Below are 22,699 nucleotides of genomic sequence, written 5' to 3' on the forward strand. Positions count from 1 at the left end.
AGGAGGCTACTCCTGGGAAAATATGGAGCGACACACCAGTAATCCCAGTGCTTGGAGAGCTGAGACAGGAGGACCACAGGTTCACAGCCAGCCTCCGCAATTTCACAAGACTGTTTCCTAATAAAAAAATAAAATAGGGCTTGGAGGTAGAATGCCCCTAAATTGCATCCCCAGCACCACGAAAAAAAATAAATAAATTTGGCTCAATTTGATTTTATTAAAAATGAACATTGTTCTGCTTAGTTTTCAGATGCTTTGAGGGTTGTGAGCAGAGACGCGCTTGGATTATGTGTTTCTCAGACGGGCTCAATACCTGCTAGCAATGGACTCGTGCAGACACGCCGGGCAGCTGCAGCTCGCGCAGGACCACTCGGTCCTCAGCCCGCAGAAGTGGCGCTGCCTGGCCTGCGGCAGCACCGAGTCGCTCTGGGCCTGCCTCAGCTGCGCCCACGTGGCCTGCGGGCGCTACGTCCAAGAGCACGCGCTCCAGCACTTTCGAGAAAGCAGCCATCCCCTTGTGCTGGAGGTGAACAAGTCGTATGTGTTCTGCTATCTTTGTGACGAGTATGTTCTGAACGATAATGCGGCCGGAGACCTGAAGTTACTGCGAAGTACACTGAGCGCAATCAGAAGCCCGAATGAGCCCGGGGCCACGCTTAGCGAGCGAGTTGTGCGCTCCGCGGGGCCAGGCGACGACGACCGGCCCTTGTCACGGGACGGCGCCCCGTCTCTGCTTCACCACGAAGACCCGATGTCTGCCGCCCTCTGGCACAGGAGAAGGATGCTCATGGGTAAGATCTTTCGAACTTGGTTTGAACAATCACCCGTTGGGAGAAAAAAGCAAGAGGACCAGTTTCAGGGGAAAATCGGAGCAAAAAGAGAAGTGAAGAAAAGACAGCAAGAATTGGAGTCTGCGGTGAAAGCAGAATTGGAAAGCATGCCTCCGAGGAAGAGTTTACGTCTGGCGCAGTCCACCACCATCGAGGTGGCTCCCGTTGAGGCGGCCCCCGGAGCCCCAGCCTCACCTGCCAAGGATACGGGGCTCCCTACCTCCGACGACGGCCCAGTGGAGAAAGCCAGCGACTCCCCCCCCAGTCCACGGACGCCGGGAGTCACGCCCGGCGTGACAGGGTTGAGAAACTTGGGGAACACGTGCTACATGAATTCAGTTCTTCAAGTGTTGAGCCACTTGCTTATTTTTCGACAGTGTTTTCTAAAACTTGATCTGAACCAGTGGCTGGCTGTGACTGCCAGCGAGAAGCCAAGATCTTATAAGCATCCACCCGTCACATCAGATCCGGTGGTCTCGCCAGTGAACGAATGCCAAGAAAAAGATGCAGGCTGTGTCTGCTCCAGACATCCCAGCGTATCCTCAGGACTGAGTGGCGGAGCGTCCAAGGGCAGAAATATGGAGCTTATCCAGCCCCGGGAGCCCAGTTCTCAGTACCTTTCTCTCTGCCACGAGTTGCACACGTTGTTCCGGGTCATGTGGTCTGGGAAGTGGGCTCTGGTCTCCCCCTTCGCTATGCTGCACTCCGTGTGGCGGGTCATCCCTGCCTTTCGTGGCTACGCCCAGCAAGATGCTCAGGAATTCCTTTGTGAACTCTTGGATAAAATACAACATGAACTAGAGACCACTGGCACCAGGCTGCCCCCTCTCATCCCCACGTCTCAAAGGAAGCTCATCAAACAAGTTCTGAATGTTGTAAATAACATTTTCCATGGACAACTTCTTAGTCAGGTATGGATTTCTTACAATCTTATTTGCATCTTGGGGAATTCATAGAGTGAAGCCCAAAAATGCATAATCTGTGTACACTGAGTGTATGAAAGTCTATACCATTTTCAGGTCAAAATGGGTTGCTTTTAAAAGTGTGTCTAAAGAAGTCAGCTCACTCATTTACAGTTCTTTCCTTCATGAGTCATTGGAAATAGTCCTACATTCATGGAATTAAAAGCCTTTTGAAAGCCAGGTGTGGTGGCGCACACTTGTAATCCCAGCATTTGGGAGGCTGAGACTGGAGAATCTCAGTTCGCAGCCAGCCTCAGCTACTTAGGCCCTTTGCAACTCAGTGAGACCCTGTTTCAAAATAAAGAATAAAAAATAGGGCTGGGGGTGTCATTTGGAGGTACAATGCCCCTGGGTTCCATCCCCAGTACCATAAAAACAAACAAACAAAAGGTTTTTGAAAGTCAGGCATGGTGGCACACACCTGTAATCCTAGTACTTGGGAAGATGAGACAGGAGCTACTGGAGATGGAACCCAGGGGCATTGTACCCTATTTTTTTGTCTTTTTATTTTTGGAACAGGGTCTCACTGAGTTGCAGAGGGCCTCACTAAGTAGCTGAGGCTGTCTGCAAGCCAGGATCCTCCAGTCTCAGCCTCCCGAATGCTGGGATTACAAGCGTACGCCACCACACCTGGCTGTTTAAATATTCAAAGCAGTTTTTCTTAAGGAATAACTAGGATGTTTATTTCTGTTAATGTTTCAGAACTGTTCAGAACTACAAAGATTCTATGTTGTTTCAATTAGCAAGTAAAGATTGTACTTTGTTACAGTTTTATTTTCCTGCCATCTTTGTCATTTGTCTTTGAAAAAGCTTTAAAATATTCTGTAAGCAAAATATACAGTTGAAGAAAACCCTAATTATACAATAAATATGTAGAGAAGAAAAATTCCCTAATCCCATCATTCCACACTCCACTAGTAAAATGTTTTTGTGTATTTCCTTCTAGTCTTTTTTCTCATTATGTTGAATTTACCTGCCACCTCGATACTAATTTAATATTATAAGGCCTTCCCATAGTAACTAAAAATATTTGATTATTCTTTTCAACTACTCAAGAGGCTAAGTCAGGAGGATTGCAAGTTCAGGACCAGCCTTAGCAACGTAGTAAGACCCTGTCTCAAAAACAGTTTAAAAAGGGCTGGAGGTGTAGCACAGTGCCTTTAGGCTCAATCTCCTATACAGAAAAGAGAGAGACAGACAGACAGACATGGTGGCACATACCTGTAATCTCAGTACTTGGGAGGCTGAGACAGGAGGATCACAGGTTCGCAGCCAGCCTCAGCAACTTAATGAGACTCTCAGCAACTTAGCAAGACCCTGTTTCCAAATTTAAAAAAACAAAAATGCTTCTGGATTTAATCCCCAGTACCCCCCCACACACATAAAATATATATATATTTTATGTATGTATATATAATTCTTTTCAAAACACTCAGTGTCCATTATGTTTATTCTATAACTTTTTTCACCATTCCCCTATTACTGATTTGAAGACTATTTTCAGTTTTTATTATTACTTTTTATTTTCAAACAGGAGCCTCACTACTTGCTGAGGCTGTCCTTGAACCTGTGATCCTCCTGTCTCAGCCTCCCAAGTACTGAGATTATAGGTGTGTGTGTCACCAGGCCTGGCCCCAGTTTTTCTAATATTGCAATGCCATGGTAAATAAATATAATTTTTTATTATTTCCTTATGTCACAGTCCTAGAACTAGAAGTACTTTCTCAAAAGGTAGGACTTTTTTGTTTGTTTTTTGGTGGTAGTGGGGGTGGAACCCAGGGGCTTTCTCCCTCTGGGCTATACTCCCAGACCTATTTTATCTGGAAACAGGGTCTCACTAAGTTGCTGAGGCTGGCTTCGAACCTGTGCGATCCTCCTGTCTCAGCCTCCTGAGCACTGGGATTACAAGCGTGCGCCACCACGCCCGGCCCAAAACGTAGGACTTTTGGTACTTGGTGACATATTTCCTTTCAGAGAGTACATCATTTTATATTTTCATTAGTGTGAGAATGGCTAAGTGCTTATATTTTTCCTTTATAAATGAATTTTGAAATTAATAAATATTATTATACAGATGCTTTGCTTCTCTTGCCCATATTTGGGGAAGAGGGTTAATGGGGATTGAACCCAGGGCCTCATGGTACTAATCACAGACTCTACCACTAATCTATACTGCAAGTCCCTTTCCTTTTTCCTTTTTTTTGGTGGTACTGAGGTTCCTGGAAGCCCTTCTACCTCCGGGCTACACTCCCAGACCTATTTTATATTTTTATTTGGAAACAGAGTCTCTTAAGCCAGGGAGGCTGGCTTCGAACCTGCGCGATCCTCCTGTCTCCGCCTCCCCAAGCGCAGGGATTACAAGTGTGTGCCACCATGCCCGGCTCCCTTTTCTTTTTTTATTTATTCGTTTATTTAGTTAGTTTGTGGTTCTAGGAGTTGAAATGAAGGGAACGTTCTACCTGCCAGCCCCCCTCCCATTTTAAAATTTATTTTGAAACAAGGTCTAAGTTGCTTGAGGGTCTCACCAATTTCTGAGGCTGGCATCGAACCTGTGATTCTCCTGTCTCAACGTGGTGATGTTTGCTTTAAGTGAAAGTCATGACATTTTTTATATGTATTGCCTTATTTTTTTGTGTGTGAAATTGTGATACTCGGGATCAAACCCAGGGACATTCTACCTCTGAGCTACATACACCCCAGACCTATTTTATTTTCTATTTTGAAATAGGGTCTCGCTAAGTTGCTGAGGCTGGCCACAAACCAGTGATCCTCCTGCCTCAGCCTCCCAAATATTGGGATTACAGAAATGTGCCACCTGCCATTCTGAAGCCTACCAATTCACAATGGGCTTAATGACAAATTATAATGGACTTTCCTAACAAGGATATGGGGCCAATTCACTCGGGATTCTAATGGTGCATTTTCAGAAGAGAAGCTGATTAGCGGGTCATGACCTCTAGCAAAGGCAAGTTTTTAGAAAGTTCTGCCAGAAGCATCCTAATCTGAAGAACTGTTTTCATTTGCAGGTTACATGTCTTGCATGTGACAACAAATCAGACACCATAGAACCTTTCTGGGACTTGTCACTGGAATTTCCAGAAAGATACCAATGCAGTGGAAAAGACACCTCCTCCCAGCTGTGTCTGGTGACGGAAATGCTGGCCAAGTTTACAGAACCCGAATCGTTGGAAGGAAAAATCTACGTATGTGACCAGTGTAACTGTGAGTAGAGATATAGTCTCTGTGTCTTTCCAAGAATAAGAGAGGCTTGCACAAATGAGAGGAAGCTGGAAAGAGCACTTTAGATAACAGCCCATCAAAGAAATCAGATTAAGCCAGGCGTGGTGGCAAACGCTTGGAACCACAGCACTTGGGAGGCTGAGACCGGAAGACCACAAGTTCAAGGATAGCTCCAGCCAGTACTGAGACTCATCCGCCTAGAGAGATGCTGTCTCAAAAGTAAAAATGGGCTGGGGTGTAGCTCAGAGGCAAATGCCCCTGGGTTCAATCCTTAGTAACACACACACACACACACACACACACACACACACACACACTCTCTCTCTCTCTCTCTCTCTCTCTCTCTCTCTCTCTCTCTCTTCCCCCACTCCCGGTCATGGTGGTCCCTGCCTGTAATCCCAACACACGTCCTTGGGGTCAACCTTTAGTAACACAAAAAATTAAGCAAATAAAGCACATCAGATTTACTGTGCCCCTATCCCTTTACTCTTCTGCCAACACACTTCAGTGTTTACGTATTTCAGATATTCTCCCTAATGTCCCCAAAATCTTTTCTTCTTTTGGCACTGCATGTTGAACACATGTGCATTCTACCTCGGAGCCACGCCCCTAGCCTTCCTTATTTTTTAATTTGAAACGGGATCTAAGTTGCTGAAAGTCGTGCCGAGTTGCTGAGACCAGCCCTGAGCCTGAAATCCTCTCTTCTCAGCCTCCCAGACTACTAGGATCCCACGTGTGTGCCAACCATACCCAGCCCACTTTTTCATTTCTTTTCAGGATCATGAAATCCTGTCTGTGCTGTCTGACTTGACCAGCTCAGTTTCTGTTCACTGACTGGATCCTGTTTCTTGAAGGCAGCGCCCGCTCTGTCTCTAGCATAGTGCAGTATGTGTGGTTCGTAGGTGTTTAGTTCTTGTCTGCGTGACATAAAAAGTTGACACAGCTTTTCCTAATATCCGTAAACTTGATTTCCATTCTTTCTGATAATGCAGCAAAGCGCAGAAGGTTTTCCTCAAAACCAGTTGTATTCACAGAGGCCCGGAAGCAGCTTCTGATATGCCACCTGCCTCAGGTTCTCAGGCTGCACCTCAAACGATTCAGGTGAGTGGCCGTAGTGCAGGCGCTCGCCACCTACACGCTTCTAACTTGATCATTTCCTTCTGCTTAGAACGCTTCAAAGCTTAAAAGAACACAGGATAGACTAAATTGTAATACAGTATACTCGGCTAGTAGATGACTTTTTTTTTTTTTTTTTTTTTTTGGTGGTACTGGGGGTGGAACCCAGGGGCTTTCTACCTCTGGGCTATACTCCCAGACCTTTTTCTATTTTATTTGGAAACAGGGTCTCACTAAGTTGCTGAGAGCCTCACTAAGTAGCCGAGGCTGGCTTTGAACCCGTGCGATCCGCCTGTCTCAGCCTCCCAAGCGTGGGGATTACAAGTGTGTGCCACCACGCCCGGCTAGTAGATGACTTTTAAGGGAACAAAAATATCCTTCATCTTAGCCGAGCATGGTGGCGCACGCTTGTAATCCTAGTACTTAGGAGGCTGAGACAGGAAGATCAGGCAAGTTCAAAGCCAGCCTCAGCTACTTAGTGAGACCCTGTTTCCAAATAAAATACAAAATATGTCTGGGAGTGTAGCACAGAGGTAGAAGATCCCTGGGATCCATCCCCAATACCACCACCAAAAAAAAATAATAATAATAAAAATTTAAAAAAATCTCATCTTTAGTTTTGACTAGCAGACACCATATTCAATAACAACACGAATTAGCATTTCTTTGTAGAATGCATTTGCTAACTAATTTTTTTGGAGGGGGTTCCTCTGAGCCACGCGCCCTAGCCCTTTTTTTTTTATTTTGAAACAGGATCTCACTAAGTTGCTGAGGCTGGCCTTGAACCTGTCTTAGCCTCTCAAATAGTGGGATTACAGGCAAGGGCCACTGCCTGACTTATATAAAAACATATATATGTATTTGCTGAATACTCTCTGGCGTCTTCTATGCTTAAACTACAATGTAATTTCCCTTGATTTTGCTGAATACTTTACTCTGGTTGGTTCATAGGTGGTCAGGACGTAATAACCGAGAGAAGATTGGTGTTCATGTTGGCTTTGAGGAAATTTTGAACATGGAGCCCTATTGCTGCAGGGAGACTCTGAAATCCCTCAGACCAGAAAGCTTTATCTATGACTTGTCTGCTGTAGTAATGCACCATGGCAAAGGATTTGGCTCAGGACACTACACTGCCTACTGCTACAATTCTGAAGGAGGTATAAATAGGAAAAGTTAATTTTATCTTGGGTTAGACTTGGAAGCTGGAATTCAGGCCTTAGCAATTTCTTAGTTGGCTACTAAGTCATCTTAAGCAAAGCCACCTGACCACTTCCCCGCCCCCACCCTCATTATAATACTTCTGCAGTACTGTTGGTTTAAAACAAAACAAACAAAAAACCCACAGAAGGCTGGGCTGTAGCTCAGTGCTGAAGTGTTTGCCAGGTATGCCCAAGACCCTCGGTTCAATCCCCAGCACTGCAAAAAAGTGGAGGGAGAGCTGATGCAAGTACTCTATTGACAGGTTTACGGTACTTCTGAGGATTTAAGGGCTTTGGAGACAGGATAATAAAGACAGTCTTGTTAATAAGTCAGAAAGGGAGTACGTCTAACTATACTTCCAAGAGCAGGGTCTTGAGTTTACTGGCCTATTTCAGTTCATTTTGGTAAACAGGGCATCTAATGAACTGGAAGATCACTGATATTTGGAACAAACTTCAAATGTAACAAAATTCACTTTCATTTGCCATCCCATGACCCCTCTAGGACAACCTAGTCCTAGCAGAAGTGATGGACTGGGGTAACAAAAGCCATAACTAGTAGACCTACTTGGGGAATAGTGAAGTCCACTCCTCAGACTCTGTAACTTCATACAAGTGGAATTCCACAATAACAGACTGCCTGAGTTCTGTTTCTCACTGAAGAAAATAAGCGAATTGGCTAGGGCAATATTTCCTTCAGTGAAATGTCAAGCCTCGTGGAGTTCCTCCATCAACGCCCTCTCTCTGTGCTTGGCCCTAGGGTTCTGGGTGCACTGCAACGACTCCAAGCTGAGCATGTGCACCGTGGACGAGGTGCGCAAGGCCCAGGCGTACATCCTGTTCTATACCCAGCGAGTCACCCAGAGCGGACATTCTAAACTCTTGTCTCCGGAGCTCCTGAGTACTAGCCAGCACCCCAGTGAAGAAGCTGATCCATCTCCTAATGAAACTCTTAGCTGATCCAAAGACAGCCGGGCTTTCTTCTTGCAATTTGTATATATACTTTTTAAAAGGGCTGACTTACAATTTCCAGCTTCATTGTTTTTCTTTTTTTTACTTATGAATCAGTGCACACTACCATTTATACATTTTGTATTTAATAACAAAACTTTTTTTTAACAGAGACAAAATATATCAATTGCAGGTAACTGAACTTTTTAGTTACACTTGGGAATTTAAGTTACACTTGGGAATTTTAAACTTTTAGTGTTTACCTCAGGCTAGTGTTACCTCTTATATTTTGATGTCTTAATTGGCTCAGATCATGAATTTGTGCAATCTACTAAGGAAATTCAGGTGGCGTTTTATATACATTTGTTGTTTACCTTTTGTAGCTGTTTTCTATACAAACTCCAAAGAGATGGAAAACAAGATACTTTTTCCATGAAGTCTCAATCAAAAGAAAGCTTTCTTTCAGGCTACTTACTGTACATGGCACCCCTGCCCTTGGAGTTACCTCCCGTGCGCACGGTCTCACCTCGGTACCCGGCAGGCGCTCGCTGATGTTCCCGACTCTGCGGGTCACAGGGCTCAAATGGATCTGAATTTGGTTAATGGAACTTGACTCGAAAATTATTTTAATAATTGTTCTTTATTTGGGGCAAACTGTTTTAAATGAAAATGGCCCATTTACAAATGGTCTATTTAAGTGAACTTGGGAACTATGGACACGAAAACAATGATGGCCTAGTCTTAGGCTTTGTCAGCAGCGAGTAGGTTCTAAAAAACAGCGATAAAAACATGAACTTAGCGAGCCAGCACATTGTGACGCTGTACAGATGCAGCTCCTCTTGGTTGGGAGTTCACTTTATATACTTGATGCCATTAGATTTCCTAAAACTCTGTACAGCTTGAGACTTTGAAAAGTGCACGGAGCAGAGATGACTGTTCAAAACTGGCAAGTGGGTTAAGCCTCTAGCATCTCATTTTTGTAAATTACTGAAACCTGGACTTTTTATTCCCGCTAGGATGATGGGACTGTTGGGAACCAGTTAAACACATGGCCCAACCATTTTGACAAAACAAAAAGTGATCTAATTGCATTTTACTAAAAATATACAAGGTTTTTTTTTTTTGCTATTATTTATTAGTCATCTCCCTAGATCTCTTTGAAGGCCTACAGCTGCTTTAAACAGAAAGGAGAGACTCCGTGCATCTCAGGGTGTCAGATTTTAAAAGCAGTGTTAACCGCCACTGAAAGATCATTTATCCCTTTATCTTAAGTGGACTTACTTGTAGCTTGAAGCTTAACTAAAAGTATCCTGTAGGATGCTGTTGGCCACTGGTGGTCATGTGTAAGTATGAACTCAAAAGAGACCTCTATTAGTACGTTTTTCAAATGTCAGAAAACAGTCATCTGGGGCACCTGTGCCAAAGCACAGCTGGAGTATGAAGTGGCTAGGTTACCTTTCCTGTACTGAACACCTATGCAAACTGCGACCTCAACTGTTACACACACTTATACCTCATTAAAGATCGATGTGGTCAAGATACCCTGAGTCTAGCCTTTAATTTCAAGCCTGTTTATAAAAGGCTATACAATTTAGCACAATTTTAATGGGGCTTTGAAAAAATAATTTGAAGTTATGTTATTTCTAATGGTACAGTTGCTTATATTATTTCAATGTAAAAATATATAGGAAAGCCAGGCATGGTAGTGCACACCTGTGATCCCAGTGCTTGGGAGGCTGAGACTGGTGGATCACAGGTTTGAGGCCAGTCTCAGCAACTTAGTGAGACCCTCTTTCCAAATAAAAAATAGAAAGGAATAGGGGTGTAGCTCAACCCTAGAGCACTTGCCTAGCATTTTCAAGGTCCTGGGATTCAATCCCTAATACCACAATACACTTTTTAATCCCTCCAAATTATACATCTATTTGGTGGAGGATGTGTTAAGAAGTGGTCAGAGGGTGTACAGAAAACTATTACTTTCCACTAAATATCCAACTATAAGTGAACAGAAATTTTCACTTCTTAATATCTCAAATATCAACATGAACTTCTGCATTCTAAGTTGATCTAACAAAAAACGACATGTTTTGGTTGTAAAATAATTTACTAAAGGCACTAGTGTTAAACATCAGACTAATAATCTTTCACCAACAGGGTATATATCACTGTACACATAAAATGATTTCAAGAGATACACAGCTAGTAGGCACACAGTACAATTGTAAGTGACGGCATTCCTATTTACAAGATCATTCGTCCCCTTCCAGCCATTCTGGGAACACAAGTACTTGACACCATTGCTCCCAAGGGAAAGGAGCTTGGGACATATAATTAGCAATCATTGCTGAGCCAGGTGTGGTAGCACACGCTTGTAATTCCAGTACTTGGGAGGCCGAGACAGGAGGATCGTAGGTAAGAGAACAGCCTCATTGAGTAGAGACTTTCAATCTAATGAGACCCTGTTTCAAAATAAAAATAAAAAATAGTGCTGGGGGTGTTGCTCAGAGGTACAATACCCTTGGGTTCAAACCTTAGTACCATTAAAAAAAAAAAGGGGGGGGGCTTTGAAAGCTCCAAAATTCTTCATTTAGGGATAGTTTTTTTAAATTATATGTTTAAAACTGAAAATATTTGCTTTGTACTTCACCAGAGCATATAAACATGGATTCAAAACCCCAAAGAAGCTAGCTGGAGGGCCCAAGCCTTACAATAAATCTGTCCAGGCATGGACTGATGACAGAAAATGGAGAAATTATCCCAAGGTAGCTACTGAACATTAGCACCATAATAAACACAGCTCACACAGCTAAGCTAGGTGGTTTCCCCAAAGTTAACATTCATTTACAGCTCTAGGGCTGAAAGAGCAGCTTTTCAATGTAACAGACAATCTAGGTACATTAACCCATAGCTTTCTCTTAAGAGAAAAAGTTAAACAAAATACAAACTAAACAGCATCCCGGAGGCAATAAAATCTCATTCTGCTAAAGCATATACAAATTAAGGCTTTACCCTGACACATAACAATACTGAAATTAGGTTGAAACATTCCTAACAAATCACATGTAAGAATTTAAGCAAATGAAGTACCAGCGGGGCCCAGTACAAACAAGTGGTACGCATCCTATGTCCAACTTAACGTGCTTGGCTGCTGTAAGAAGGGCAAGATCATTCCTCAAACACCATCCCCACGTTGCGACTCTGGACCAGGTAAGGGAGGGTGTCAGAGCACGTGGCTCACTAATGAAAAACCGTAATCTTAACTTAAACTTTACAAATACAACAATATCAAAAACAAGAAGTCTTAATTTTTTGTTGTTTGGCTTTTGGCTTTTGTGGCTTTAATACCCTTTTCATTTTGCAAGTAAGTTGAATACATTTCCCAATAAAAACTAGAATTGGACAAAGGATCAAAACGTTACGATTTTTAATCAAGGGTTTTCAAGTTGGCACAATGTTCCTACTAAGTCGTATTTCAATTAGTACATCCTTACAATATCAGAAAAATGGTTCTATAAAGAAGCAAATATTCTAAAACTATACCGATGTATGAAAAATGATTATTCCATTTCATATACATGAAGATCTTGTTTTAGCCACTATGCCAGAAGAAAGTCTCAGTGTAGAAGTCTACAGTCCGGATAAAAGGCCCTACCTTAAGTTTAGTTACTTCTTGTTCAGAATTATAACCACAGACATTGAAATGTAGCTCTCAGATCTGAAAATGTCTTTATTTTTTAGAAAATGGATTCCAGGAAGGTTAAAAAGCAATACCAGAGGGCATAGGTGCAGAATTGAATGTAGTCATTCAAAGCATTCAAGTAAGAGTATGGCAATATAAATATCCAAAACGCATCTCTTAGGTGTTTTCAAAACAAAATGTATGTCATTCCTAACTAATCTGAGCTTTATAGCAATTCCTAGACAGAGGGAAACAATTAACATTTGGAAGTCCTGAAAGCTTTTTCCTTGGTTAATGACATTAGACGGATTGCCTCTGATCAAATTCCTTTAAACATGAATAAGGTGTTACACAGGTCCACTGTTAAAATAGACAACATGTTGCAAATTAATTCTGATATAACGTATTCCAACAAAGCTTAGAAGATAAAGATGTTGAGGTGGCTTTGGGCTAAGCTTAATAGTCATCTCCTCTGCTGACGACTTCTTTACAAGTTGGACGCAACAGTATAGTATGTTCAAACTGCGCTGTGTATGACCCTTTAATGTCACATAACGGTGGGTACGGATCTACAATGCCCAAGTCACACAGATTCTTCAGAGCCATCAAGTACTTGCTTTCTCCCAAGCGATCCAACCATCTGCGGCAGAAGGCAAGGGTGCCAAAGTTTTCATTGATGACATTTAACAAGTGTTTTGTTCTTGGAAGCCTAAGAGAAGAAAATCTAATATTAATAATTGCACGTACCATTAGGAAACCCCGAACAGCCGAGTCTTCTCCTAATTTCAAGTTCAGAAATGTGTTGTTGCTCTTTCAACAATCAGAAGCCAGAATATGTAATAACGCATGCCAAATATAGATCAGTTGATTAGAAAATCTGCTAGAGACCATCTTATGCGATGTATAAAGAGGCTGGGTGTGGTGGTGCACACTTCGAGGCTAAGACAGGACAACCGTGCAGGTTCAAAGCCAGCCTCAGCTACTTAGTGAGGCTCCCAGCAACTTAGTGAGACCCTGTTTCCAAATAAATAGGTCTTGGAGTGTAATCTGGAGGCAGAAAGCCCCTGGGTTCCATACCCAATGCCATAAAAAATGAAATAGACTCATCTACAAAGTATGATCATGGAAGTTCCCTTTTGTGCATCAAGTTCAAAGACCACCCTAACAGGTGAAAAGATATCCACATATATAAACGATAAAAAGTGCAATATAAATTGGCATGATATTCACCAATGGGGAAATATTAAACTAGGAATGCTAACAAAATACTCACTGACATGACAATTATCAGAAAGTGGATTTAAAGGGAACACTTGGTCGGGCGTGGTGGCGCACGGCCGGAGACAGGAGGATCACAGGTTCAAGGCCAGCCTCAGCACCTTAGTAAGATCCTCAGCAGTTTAGCAAGGCCTGGGAGTATAGCCTGGAGGTAGAAAAGCCCTGGTGTTCCACCCCCAGTACCACAAAAACAATGTTTTTCATTAACATTTTTAACAGGCCAACTTTTCTACTGTAATATTATAGAAACCCACAGAACTGGTGGGGTGTGGTGGCACATGCTTATAATCCCAGTACTTGGGAGGCCGAGACAGAGGTTTGAAGCCAGCCTCGGCTACTTAGTGAGGCTCTCGGCAATTTAGACCCTATTTCCAAATAAAATATAAAATAGGTCTGGGAGTGTATCTCAGAGGTAGAAAGCCCATAGGTTCCATCCCAGTATCACCAAAATAAATAAATAAAAACCATAAAGTCAAATTAAAAGAAACCCACAGAACTTATTGTTGGGCTACAGAGGTTCATGTATGAATGGACCAACTTGTATGTTTGCCACATTTTTCAGAATGCCATTAGCTGGGAAGAGATACATTCATCAGTCATAAATCAGTAAGACTCACCTTATTGGCACATGTCCAACGTCAAAGTTTTTCATGTAGTGCGAACATTCCATATCATCATGCACAACCCCTTTTCCTGTACTTCCAAAGGTTTCAATGGCATACACTTCTCCTTCCTTCAAAACGCACCCAGGGTCAAGGAGAGAGAAGAAAAGTTCAGAAATAATGGCAATCATCGCCTCAACTTCCCAGGTGACAAGAAGCAACATGAAACAGCCCCTCGCAACTTCCCCTGACTCAGCCTCTTCCTGCCCCACCCGAGCATGTTTCGGTCTTTCTGGATCCCATATTACAATGTAGCCTTATATGGCCTGGGGGGTTTTGTCTACTATTTTACCCCAGTGCCTATTAAGAGACACAGGACGGGTGTGGTGGCGCACACCTGTAATCCCAGCCCTCGGGTGGCTGAGACACAAGGGTAACGAGTCTGAGGACAGCACCAGCAAGTAGCGAGACTCTCATCAACCTAGTGAGACCCCATTTCCAAATAAGAAACAAAATCGGGCCGGGGGCATAGCCTAGAGGTAGAAGGCCCTATTCCACCTCCAGTACCCCCCACACCAGTCGTGCACATGTATAACCCCAACTTCTCAGGAAGCTGAGGCAAGAGGAGTCTAAGTTCAAATGCTGCCTGAGCAATTCAGCGAGACTGTCTCCAAATGGCTAGAGATGCAACTGAGCCACACAGCACCTGAGCAGCAGGTGCGAGGCCCTGGGCTCACAGGTAGCACCGCAGAGCTTAAACAAGGAGGAACGCACTGAGGAGGTGCTCAATAAATATTCACTAAATGCCGACTAAATAGAACTCCGGCAGCCCCAACTTCCACAGCGACTAGCTCTGATGTGATCAGACACAATCCACACACGTGTGCAAGAACACCCACAAAAGCCCAATTCTGCCCGGGTGAGCATGAATGGGAAACTAGTTTTGTTTACTATGCTATATACTTAACTATCGTCAGCTCTAGAAGCGCAAATGTGATGGCGCGCGTACCTCCATCCTCGTGGCTTCCCCTCCTTTCACGATGGGCACTGTTTTCCCAGCATGTATTCTGTACGGCCCAATCGAGTGTCCATTTAGATTACGAATTGGTTTCACTGTCATAGAGAAAGAAGAGTTACACAGAGTCTCTAGAAGGACTGACAGAGTCTTGGCCTTCGGTATAGAGTTCGAGCATTTATTTAAAAACAAGGTATAAGCTGGGCGTGGTGGCGCACGCTTGTAATCCCCACGCTTGGGAGGCTGAGACAGGAGGATCACACAGGTTCGAAGCCAGCCTCAGCTACTTAGTGAGGTTCTCAGCAACTTAGTGAGACCCTGTTTCCAAATAAAATATAAAATAGGTCTGGGAGCATAGCCCAGAAGTAGAAAGCCTCTGGGTTCCACCCCCAGTACCACAAAAACAAACAAATAAATATAAATAAAAACAAGGTGTAGCTCTATTAATCTCACAGGGTAGTTAAATATACTAGAATCTGATGGAATATGAAAGTTTATTGTGGCATTATCAATTAAATGCTAAAGAGATTTAAGAGGGGCCAAAGAAGAGTTAACTATACATTGAGGACACAATGGAAGTTATCTAAGGAGTTATTATATATCAGTATAAAATGCCATGTATACAATTGATTAAAAATATGAAAAATACAGCTGGGTGTCATGTCTATAGTCCCAGATAGGAGAATGAGATAGTAGGATTGCAGGTTTGAGGACAGCACACAGTAACCTAGTAAGCCACTGTTTTTTTTTTTTTTGTTTTTTTTTTGGTTTTTTTTGCGGGTCTGGGGATGGAACCCAGGGGCATTTGACCTCCGAGCTACACCCCCTGCCCTATTTTTTTTATTCTTTATTTTGAAACCGGGTCTCACTGAGTTGCAGAGGGCCTCACTATGTAGCTGAGGCTGTCCTCGAACCGTGATCCTCCAGGTCTCAGCCTCCCTAATGCTGGGATTACAAGCGTGCGCCACCACGCCCGGCTGTAAGCCACTGTTTTAAAATAAATTATAAAATAGGGCTGGGGGTACAGCCCAAGCAGTAGGGCACCACTGGGTTCAATCCCAGTGTGCATGCACACACACACACAAAGAAATATGCAAAATACATGTGCTTGATTTAAAACTACAGGTAACATAAAAGCGAGAATACTGTGTCAAGATGCCAGCTTTATGAAACCTTAAATTTTATTATTATATCAACATTCCAAATGTGTTTTTTTTCCCAGGGTACTGGGGTTCCTGGAAACCCTTCTACCTCCAGTCTAGACTCCCAGACCTATTCTTATACTTTTTTATTTGGAAACAAGTTCTCTTAAGCCAGCGCGGCTGGCTTTGAACCTGAGCAATAATCCTCCTGTCTCTGCCTCGCAAGCATGGAGATTACAAGCATGCACCACCACGCCCGGCTCCAAATATTTAAAAAAAAAAAATCTAAGCCAGGTATGATGGTGCATACTCGTAATCTCAGTACTTGGGAGGTTGAAACAGGAGGATCACAGGTTCACTGTCAGCCTCAGCTTAGTGAGGCCCTCCCCAACTTAGTGAGACCCTGTTTCAAAACAAAGAATACAAACAAGGCTGGGAGTATAGCTCTGAGGTAGAATGCCTCTGGGTTCAATCCCCAGTACAGGGGGGAAAAAAATCTAAACGATCTCCATGTCCTGAAATCAATGATAGAACAAACTGTGGTATAGTTATACAATGAAACAGTATTCAATAATAAAAACAAGCTAGGATACATTTGGCAACTGGAAAAATAACAGATAAAAAGAGCAAAAGATGCCATAATTATGTACATACTGTGCAATTCCATATGTAAGTCAAAATTTAACAAACTGCTGTTTATGGATGTGTAACTATACAGTAAGGACACAAGCTAATGCAACTGCTTGAGCACTCAAGACGGTGGTTCAGAGGAAGGCTGCTGTGACCCACCAGGCAGGCACAGGAGTGCTGCAGCACGTGTGCTCAAGTGCCCGTTAGAAACTCGCTCTCATGTGGAGGGGTGAGCGGGCGGAGGCTCCCCAGAGCCTCCATGAATACATCAGCGCCATCATCAGGGGAAGGGGTTCCTTTGAAAGGAGCCTCTTGTGTGTGCACTGGCGCGCTTGTCAGCTTCCTTTCCTCTCCACCTCTGCCAAAGCCACGGACGACATGGTGGTGCACACCTGTAAAACCAGTACTTGGGAGGCTCACACAGGGAGGCTGCAGGTTTGAGGACAGCCTCAGCAAGTAGTGAGACTAAGCAACCTAGCAACCTTGTTTCAAAACAAAAAATAAAAAGTGGACTAGGGGGTGTGGCTCAAAGATAGAATGCCCCAGGAAGACACAGTTTCTTAATTATACTATCCTAGTGTGTTAACCATTTTGCATAGAAGAAACACACTATATAGCTATTCATGTTTTTACTATACATGTCACAACAAAGACAGACTAATTCTGGGGCCAATGGCTATAAAATAATAGCTTTTCAATTCTATAGCTTCCTGATCAAGAGAGATAAAGACACTCTCTTGTTGACCCAGCTCCGCTACATGGTTTCTGAAACTGCTCCTGAGAGTTAAGCCCGAGTCCATTTCTTCACCTTTCCAACATTATTTTTCCAATTGCCTTCAGAACAAAAGCTAGGATACATTTAACAGCTGAGATAAACATATGTTCCAACTAGTAAAAATGAATTCTGTTGCCCTCCAACTAAGAACCTTTATTAATAAAAATAGCAAGTGTCCAAACAAGATGCTGAAATGAGAAAACCTACCTGCTGCATCAGCTTAGTGAAAGGGTAAGAAGGCACAGGAAGGATCCAACACTGTAGGCTGCCACTGTTAATGTGACTAAATATTAAGTTAAACTGTCAGCTACTATAGGTTTAGAGGCAGACAATGTGCCAACCAAGCTGCAGAAGTGGAAGAAAATGAAGGGAGAGAGAGGACTTTGGTATATCTTGCAATTTATATAAGATTCAATAGATTCTCAGAACTCAGTAGTAGGCTTCAAGCAGACTGCTATGGTATTCAGTTCATGTTGACTAAGAGTAAGGAATTTGGAAAGAACGGAACAGACTATATATAGCACTGAACCTAGAAATGAGGCCAATCTTACAGTCTCACAAAATAACCTAGCATTTATTCTCTTAATTAGTTTCCTCCAGGATTAAAGTAAACTTCTAGGAAGCTCATGCTACTAAGTCTGAGGTGTTAACAGAAGAAGTAATCCTAAAACAGTTCATAAGCTTTTAAAAGAACTGGATAAACAATATTTTGCAAAGAAAAGTAACCTGGAAAAGGTTTACCCTTACTAAGGGACAAGCTAATTTAAACTCACTGCTTTTCATGTTTAAAAAATATTTTTTTAAAATTTCACATAAGCAGCCAGGTGTGGTGGCACACGCTTGTAATCCCCATGCTTGGGAGGCTGAGACAGGACAATCACACAGGTTCGAAGCCAGCCTCAGCTACTTAGTGAGGCTTTCAGCAACTTAGTGAGACCCTGTTTCCAAATAAAGTATAAAAAAGGTCTGGGAGAATAGCCCAGAGGTAGAAAGCCTCTGGGTTCCACCCCTAGTACCACCACACACACACACACACACAAAAAAAATAATAATAAATTTCACATAAGCAGATTCGAAGCCAGCCTCAGCTACTTAGTGAGATCCTGTTTCCAAATAAAATATAAAACAAGTCTGGGAGTGTAGTCTAGAGGTAGAAAGCCCCTGGGATCCATCCCCAGTACTCCCCCCTCCCAAAAAAATCACATAATACACAAAAGCCAAAAAGAGAATATATAAACTACAGGAGGCAATCTAGAGCTAAAGCCTTTTTCTTTTTGGGTACTATAAGATGAAATCAGAGGTATTCTGCCTCTGAGCTACACCCCCCAACCATCTTTTATTTTTTGAAACAGGGTCTCACTAGGTTGCTGAGAGTCTTGAACCTGTGATCCTGTCTCAACCTCACAAGTACTGGGACTACAGGTATGTATTACCATGCCCAGCCCTATTTTTTGTTTTGAAATAGGGTCTTGATAAGTTGCTGTGGCTGGCTTTGAACCTGTGATCCTCCTGTCTCAGCCTGCCAAGTACTGTGGTTGTAGGTGTGAGCACCTAGTGAACTAGAACTCTTCTCTCTTCCACACAGGCTTTCAGCTGAGCTACTGCGGAAAGACAGATTATGGGAGAAAAGGGTAATTAATAAGGTGATATCCCAAAGAAGGTAGGAAAATCAATGCCGAATAATAATAATAAAAACTCCTTATTTCCTCATAGGACTTTCATTTTATAACATGCGAAAATTAAAGGATGTTAGCTAGGGGTAAACTCAGTGGTAAAACATGTAAGGATGCTAGGCATCTTGGGTTTTTTTTCTCTTCGAGAAAGTAGTTTCCCGCCGGGCGTGGTGGCGCACACTTGTAATCCCAGCATTCGGGAGGCTGACACCAGAAGATCATGGTTCGCGGACAGCCTCAGCTACTTAGTGAGGCCCTCTGCAACTCAGTGAGACCCGGTTTCAAAATAAAGAATAAAAAATTAGGGAAAAGGATGTAGCTCAGAGGTAGAATGCCCCTGGGGGGGGGGGGCCTTCCCATCCACAGACCCACCAAAAAAACAAAAACAAAAACAAAAAAAAAAAAAAAAGAGAAAGAAAGAAATGGTGCTAGTAAATAGTAATGGAAATGAAATGAAAGAGCTGGAGGAAAAGACTAGCAGTTGTCTAAGAGTGTGTGACTGTTGGTAAGTTCCTGACATAGAAAAGGACTGTTATGGAGCTGAGAGTTACAGAGTGGATCAGGTAATGCCTAGGTGTTGAATGGATTGACCATAGAGATACTGAAGCCATCCAGGAAGCCAACGAGAGTTAGGATGATGCCAGGTAGAAAGTCAAGGGCAGGACTGGTGGAGATGAATGCAGAGTATCAGAAAGTACAGGTGATGCTGGGACTCCACCTAAGGCAGGGCTAGAGAAGCCAGGACAAAAGGGGACTGAAGAATGGAAGAGATACGAAAAGAACTAACAGGCCTCCAAATTCTGAGTGTGAGAATCATCACTGGGAAGGGACTCCAGCTTCTCCAGCCTTGAACTGACTAGTCACAGAAAACCTTGTTCAACTTCTGGCTACCTTAGGGTAATTTCATCAGCTACCAGAATAACTCAGCAATAGTTCTAGGCAGTGACCACAGAAAATTCTACCACACACCAAACAGCTGATCCAAAGAAAGCCATCAAAAGTTGTTTGTAAAATTAGTTTCAAAGTAAGAACATTGGATGACCATACCTTGATATGTCTTCCCATCTATCTCCACTTCATAGGACTCCATAACCTCTTGGATGGCCTCACCAACATCACAAAGACGAACATCGATTCCAGCGCACTACAAGGGGAAAAAATGGTATATTTTGTTTTTCAAGGTACAAAATTTTACCATAACTTAATTTCTTCATTTTAAGATCAGAAAAACTGCTTTGTGTATTAAAAATTCCTATATACTCAGAGAGGATTCTGGAAAAACAGTGGATTAAGGATATAGTTTGTTTTTGAAAAATATAAGGAGTATAAATTATACTCAAGAATCTATACAGGAATCTGTCTTCTCACCTAGGTACAACCACACAGGCAGAACCTATCTGATGTAACTATTTTGGGAACTCTGGACTCTACCAAAGGCTTAAACTCTCCTCCACGAGAAGTGTCAGACAGTAAAGTTAATTTCAATGAATTTTAGCCACTGAGCACAGTAGCAGTGCCACACCCCCTACTACAATCCCCACGGCAGGCATATGTTCCTGGAGCAAACTGTACACAGCTGGGCTGAGCCACAGAAGGCACAAAGGCAAACTGTCTTAAGTATCTAACTCTGAAAGAGGGAAGAGCCAGTGCCGTACCTTCCCTCACTGCTGCCAAGGCCTGCTCCTGACCGACTAAAACGACTCATGGCATTTAAACAGCCAGTGCAGCTGGGCCTGGCGCTGCATGTCTGTAGTCTAGGTACTTCGGAGGCCAGGCAGGAGGGCTGCAGATTCCAGGACAGCCTCAGCGACATAGCAACTTTCAAGACCTAACAAGACGCTGTTTTTCTTTTTTAAAAATTGCTTTAATTGGTGCATTGTAATTTCACATCATTATGTAGTTCACACCAATAGTAACATATACACATATAGCACTCGGAGAGCAAAACCCTGTTTCAAAACAAAAAAAAAAGGGCTGCGGATGCCGGGCGTGGTGGCGCACGCTTGTAATTCCCCCTGCTTGGGACCCTGTTTCCAAATTATATATATATATATATATATATATATATATATATATATATATATATATGTATATAAATGTATATGTATATTTATGTATATGTTTCCAAATTTAAATATATATATTTATGTATTTAAACATATATATACCCTCCTTTCTCCTTTTGTGCATTTTTTATTTTTCTCTTTTAGGAGTTAAACATTAAAGATTAGGACATTCAAAGCCAGGCTTGGTAACACACTGTTGTAATCCCAGCGCTTGGGAGGCTGAGACAGGAGAATCGCACAGGTTTGAAGCCAGCCTCCGCTACTTAGTGAGACCCTGTTTCCAAATAAAGTATAAAATAGGTCTGGGAGTATAGCCCAGAGGAAGAAAAGTCCCTGGGTCCCACCCCAGTACCACACACACACACACACACACACACACACACACACACACACACACAAATAGGACATTCAAAAAGAACTGCATAGCCGGGCGTGGTGGCGCACGCTTGTAATCCCCGCGCTTGGGAAGCTGAGACAGGAGGACTGCACGGGTTCGAAGCCAGCCTCAGCTACTTAGTGAGGCTTTCAGCAACTTAGTGAGACCCTGTTTCCAAATAAAATATTTAAAAAATGGTCTGGGAGTATAGCCTGGAGGTAGAAAGCCTGTGGGTTCCACCCCCAGTACCATAAAAAAAAAAAAAAAAGAACTGCATATATGAGAAAAATTGAAAAGGTAACATGCCCAGTAAAAGATGCAGGCTCAGAAAAGATCTGAGTACACCTTAAGATTATATCTCAGATGGATTCTTGATAGACACAGCCTGCAAAAACTAAAGTATAAGAAACAAAACACACAAAAAAATCAATTAACAAAAAACACAAACGAGAAGAGTATGATTTCCATAGGTAACCACATTAGATTTAAACACTCAGTGTTTAACAAGGTATACAGAGAAATAGAGAAGACAAGCTAGCCCATTCAAAGGAAACAAGCCAGGCTGGTAGCCCAGGCCTGCTATCTCAGTACTTGGGAGGCTAAGAAAGGAGGGTCACAGTTTCCAGGCCACTTCAGCAAGTTAGCAAGGCCCTCAGCAACTTAGTGAGATTGTTTGAAAATTAAAAATAAGGCTGGGTGTAATTCTGAGGTAGACTGTCCCTAGGTTCAATCCCCAGCAACACACACACACCCCAAATCAACAAAAACTACTTGGAAAAAGATGTGAGGACAGATCAACTAGACAAAAACTTTAAAACAGGGCTTATAGTTGCCCAAAGAATTAATGGAAGATAAAAATAAGTGTGGGGGGGGGAAATGTATGAACAAAATGGAAATATCAAGATATTTAACCCCATCCCTAAATTCTAAAGGTGAAAAGTAGAATAATAGAAATAAAAACACACTAGAGTGATTCAAAAGCAGAAAATGAGCAGGTAGAAGAAAAAACCTAACACGGTGAAGCGAGAACACGGGTAATTATCAAGTCTGAGGCACAGAAGAAAAAACAAAATTTAAAATACGAACAGAGGGACCTACAACAAGTTACCATCAACTAAACCAATATATGCACTGTGAGAATCTCAGGAGAGAGAAAGGAACAGAA

The 22,699-nt window shown here is 42.6% G+C and overlaps 2 protein-coding genes across 4 annotated transcripts in view; one reads left to right on the forward strand and one right to left on the reverse strand.

Annotated features, from left to right (window-relative positions):
• Positions 1–322: 322 nt before the first annotated feature.
• Positions 323–8,307, forward strand: USP44 (ubiquitin specific peptidase 44; the record flags this gene model as incomplete). The annotated part of the gene is made up of 5 exons (XM_080705381.1): positions 323–1,741; positions 4,819–5,014; positions 6,025–6,133; positions 7,100–7,305; positions 8,108–8,307. 5 exons carry the CDS (start codon positions 323–325, stop codon positions 8,305–8,307), a joined length of 2,130 nt encoding a protein of 709 aa, XP_080561507.1.
• A 4,126-nt stretch (positions 8,308–12,433) lies between these two features.
• METAP2 (methionyl aminopeptidase 2) overlaps positions 12,434–22,699 on the reverse strand; it is a gene marked incomplete at both ends in the record, with an annotated part of 42,319 nt that continues 32,053 nt past the window's right edge. For all 3 annotated transcript variants that reach the window (XM_080705383.1, XM_080705384.1, XM_080705382.1), the window contains 4 exons: positions 12,434–12,686; positions 13,873–13,988; positions 14,867–14,970; positions 20,140–20,236. In XM_080705383.1, coding sequence (XP_080561509.1) covers positions 12,434–12,686; positions 13,873–13,988; positions 14,867–14,970; positions 20,140–20,236 — 570 coding nt within the window. The remainder of the gene's footprint in view (positions 12,687–13,872; positions 13,989–14,866; positions 14,971–20,139; positions 20,237–22,699) is intronic.

This window comes from Muscardinus avellanarius, assembly GCF_963383645.1.
Source record: "Muscardinus avellanarius genome assembly, chromosome: 11".
NCBI lineage: Eukaryota > Metazoa > Chordata > Mammalia > Rodentia > Gliridae > Muscardinus > Muscardinus avellanarius.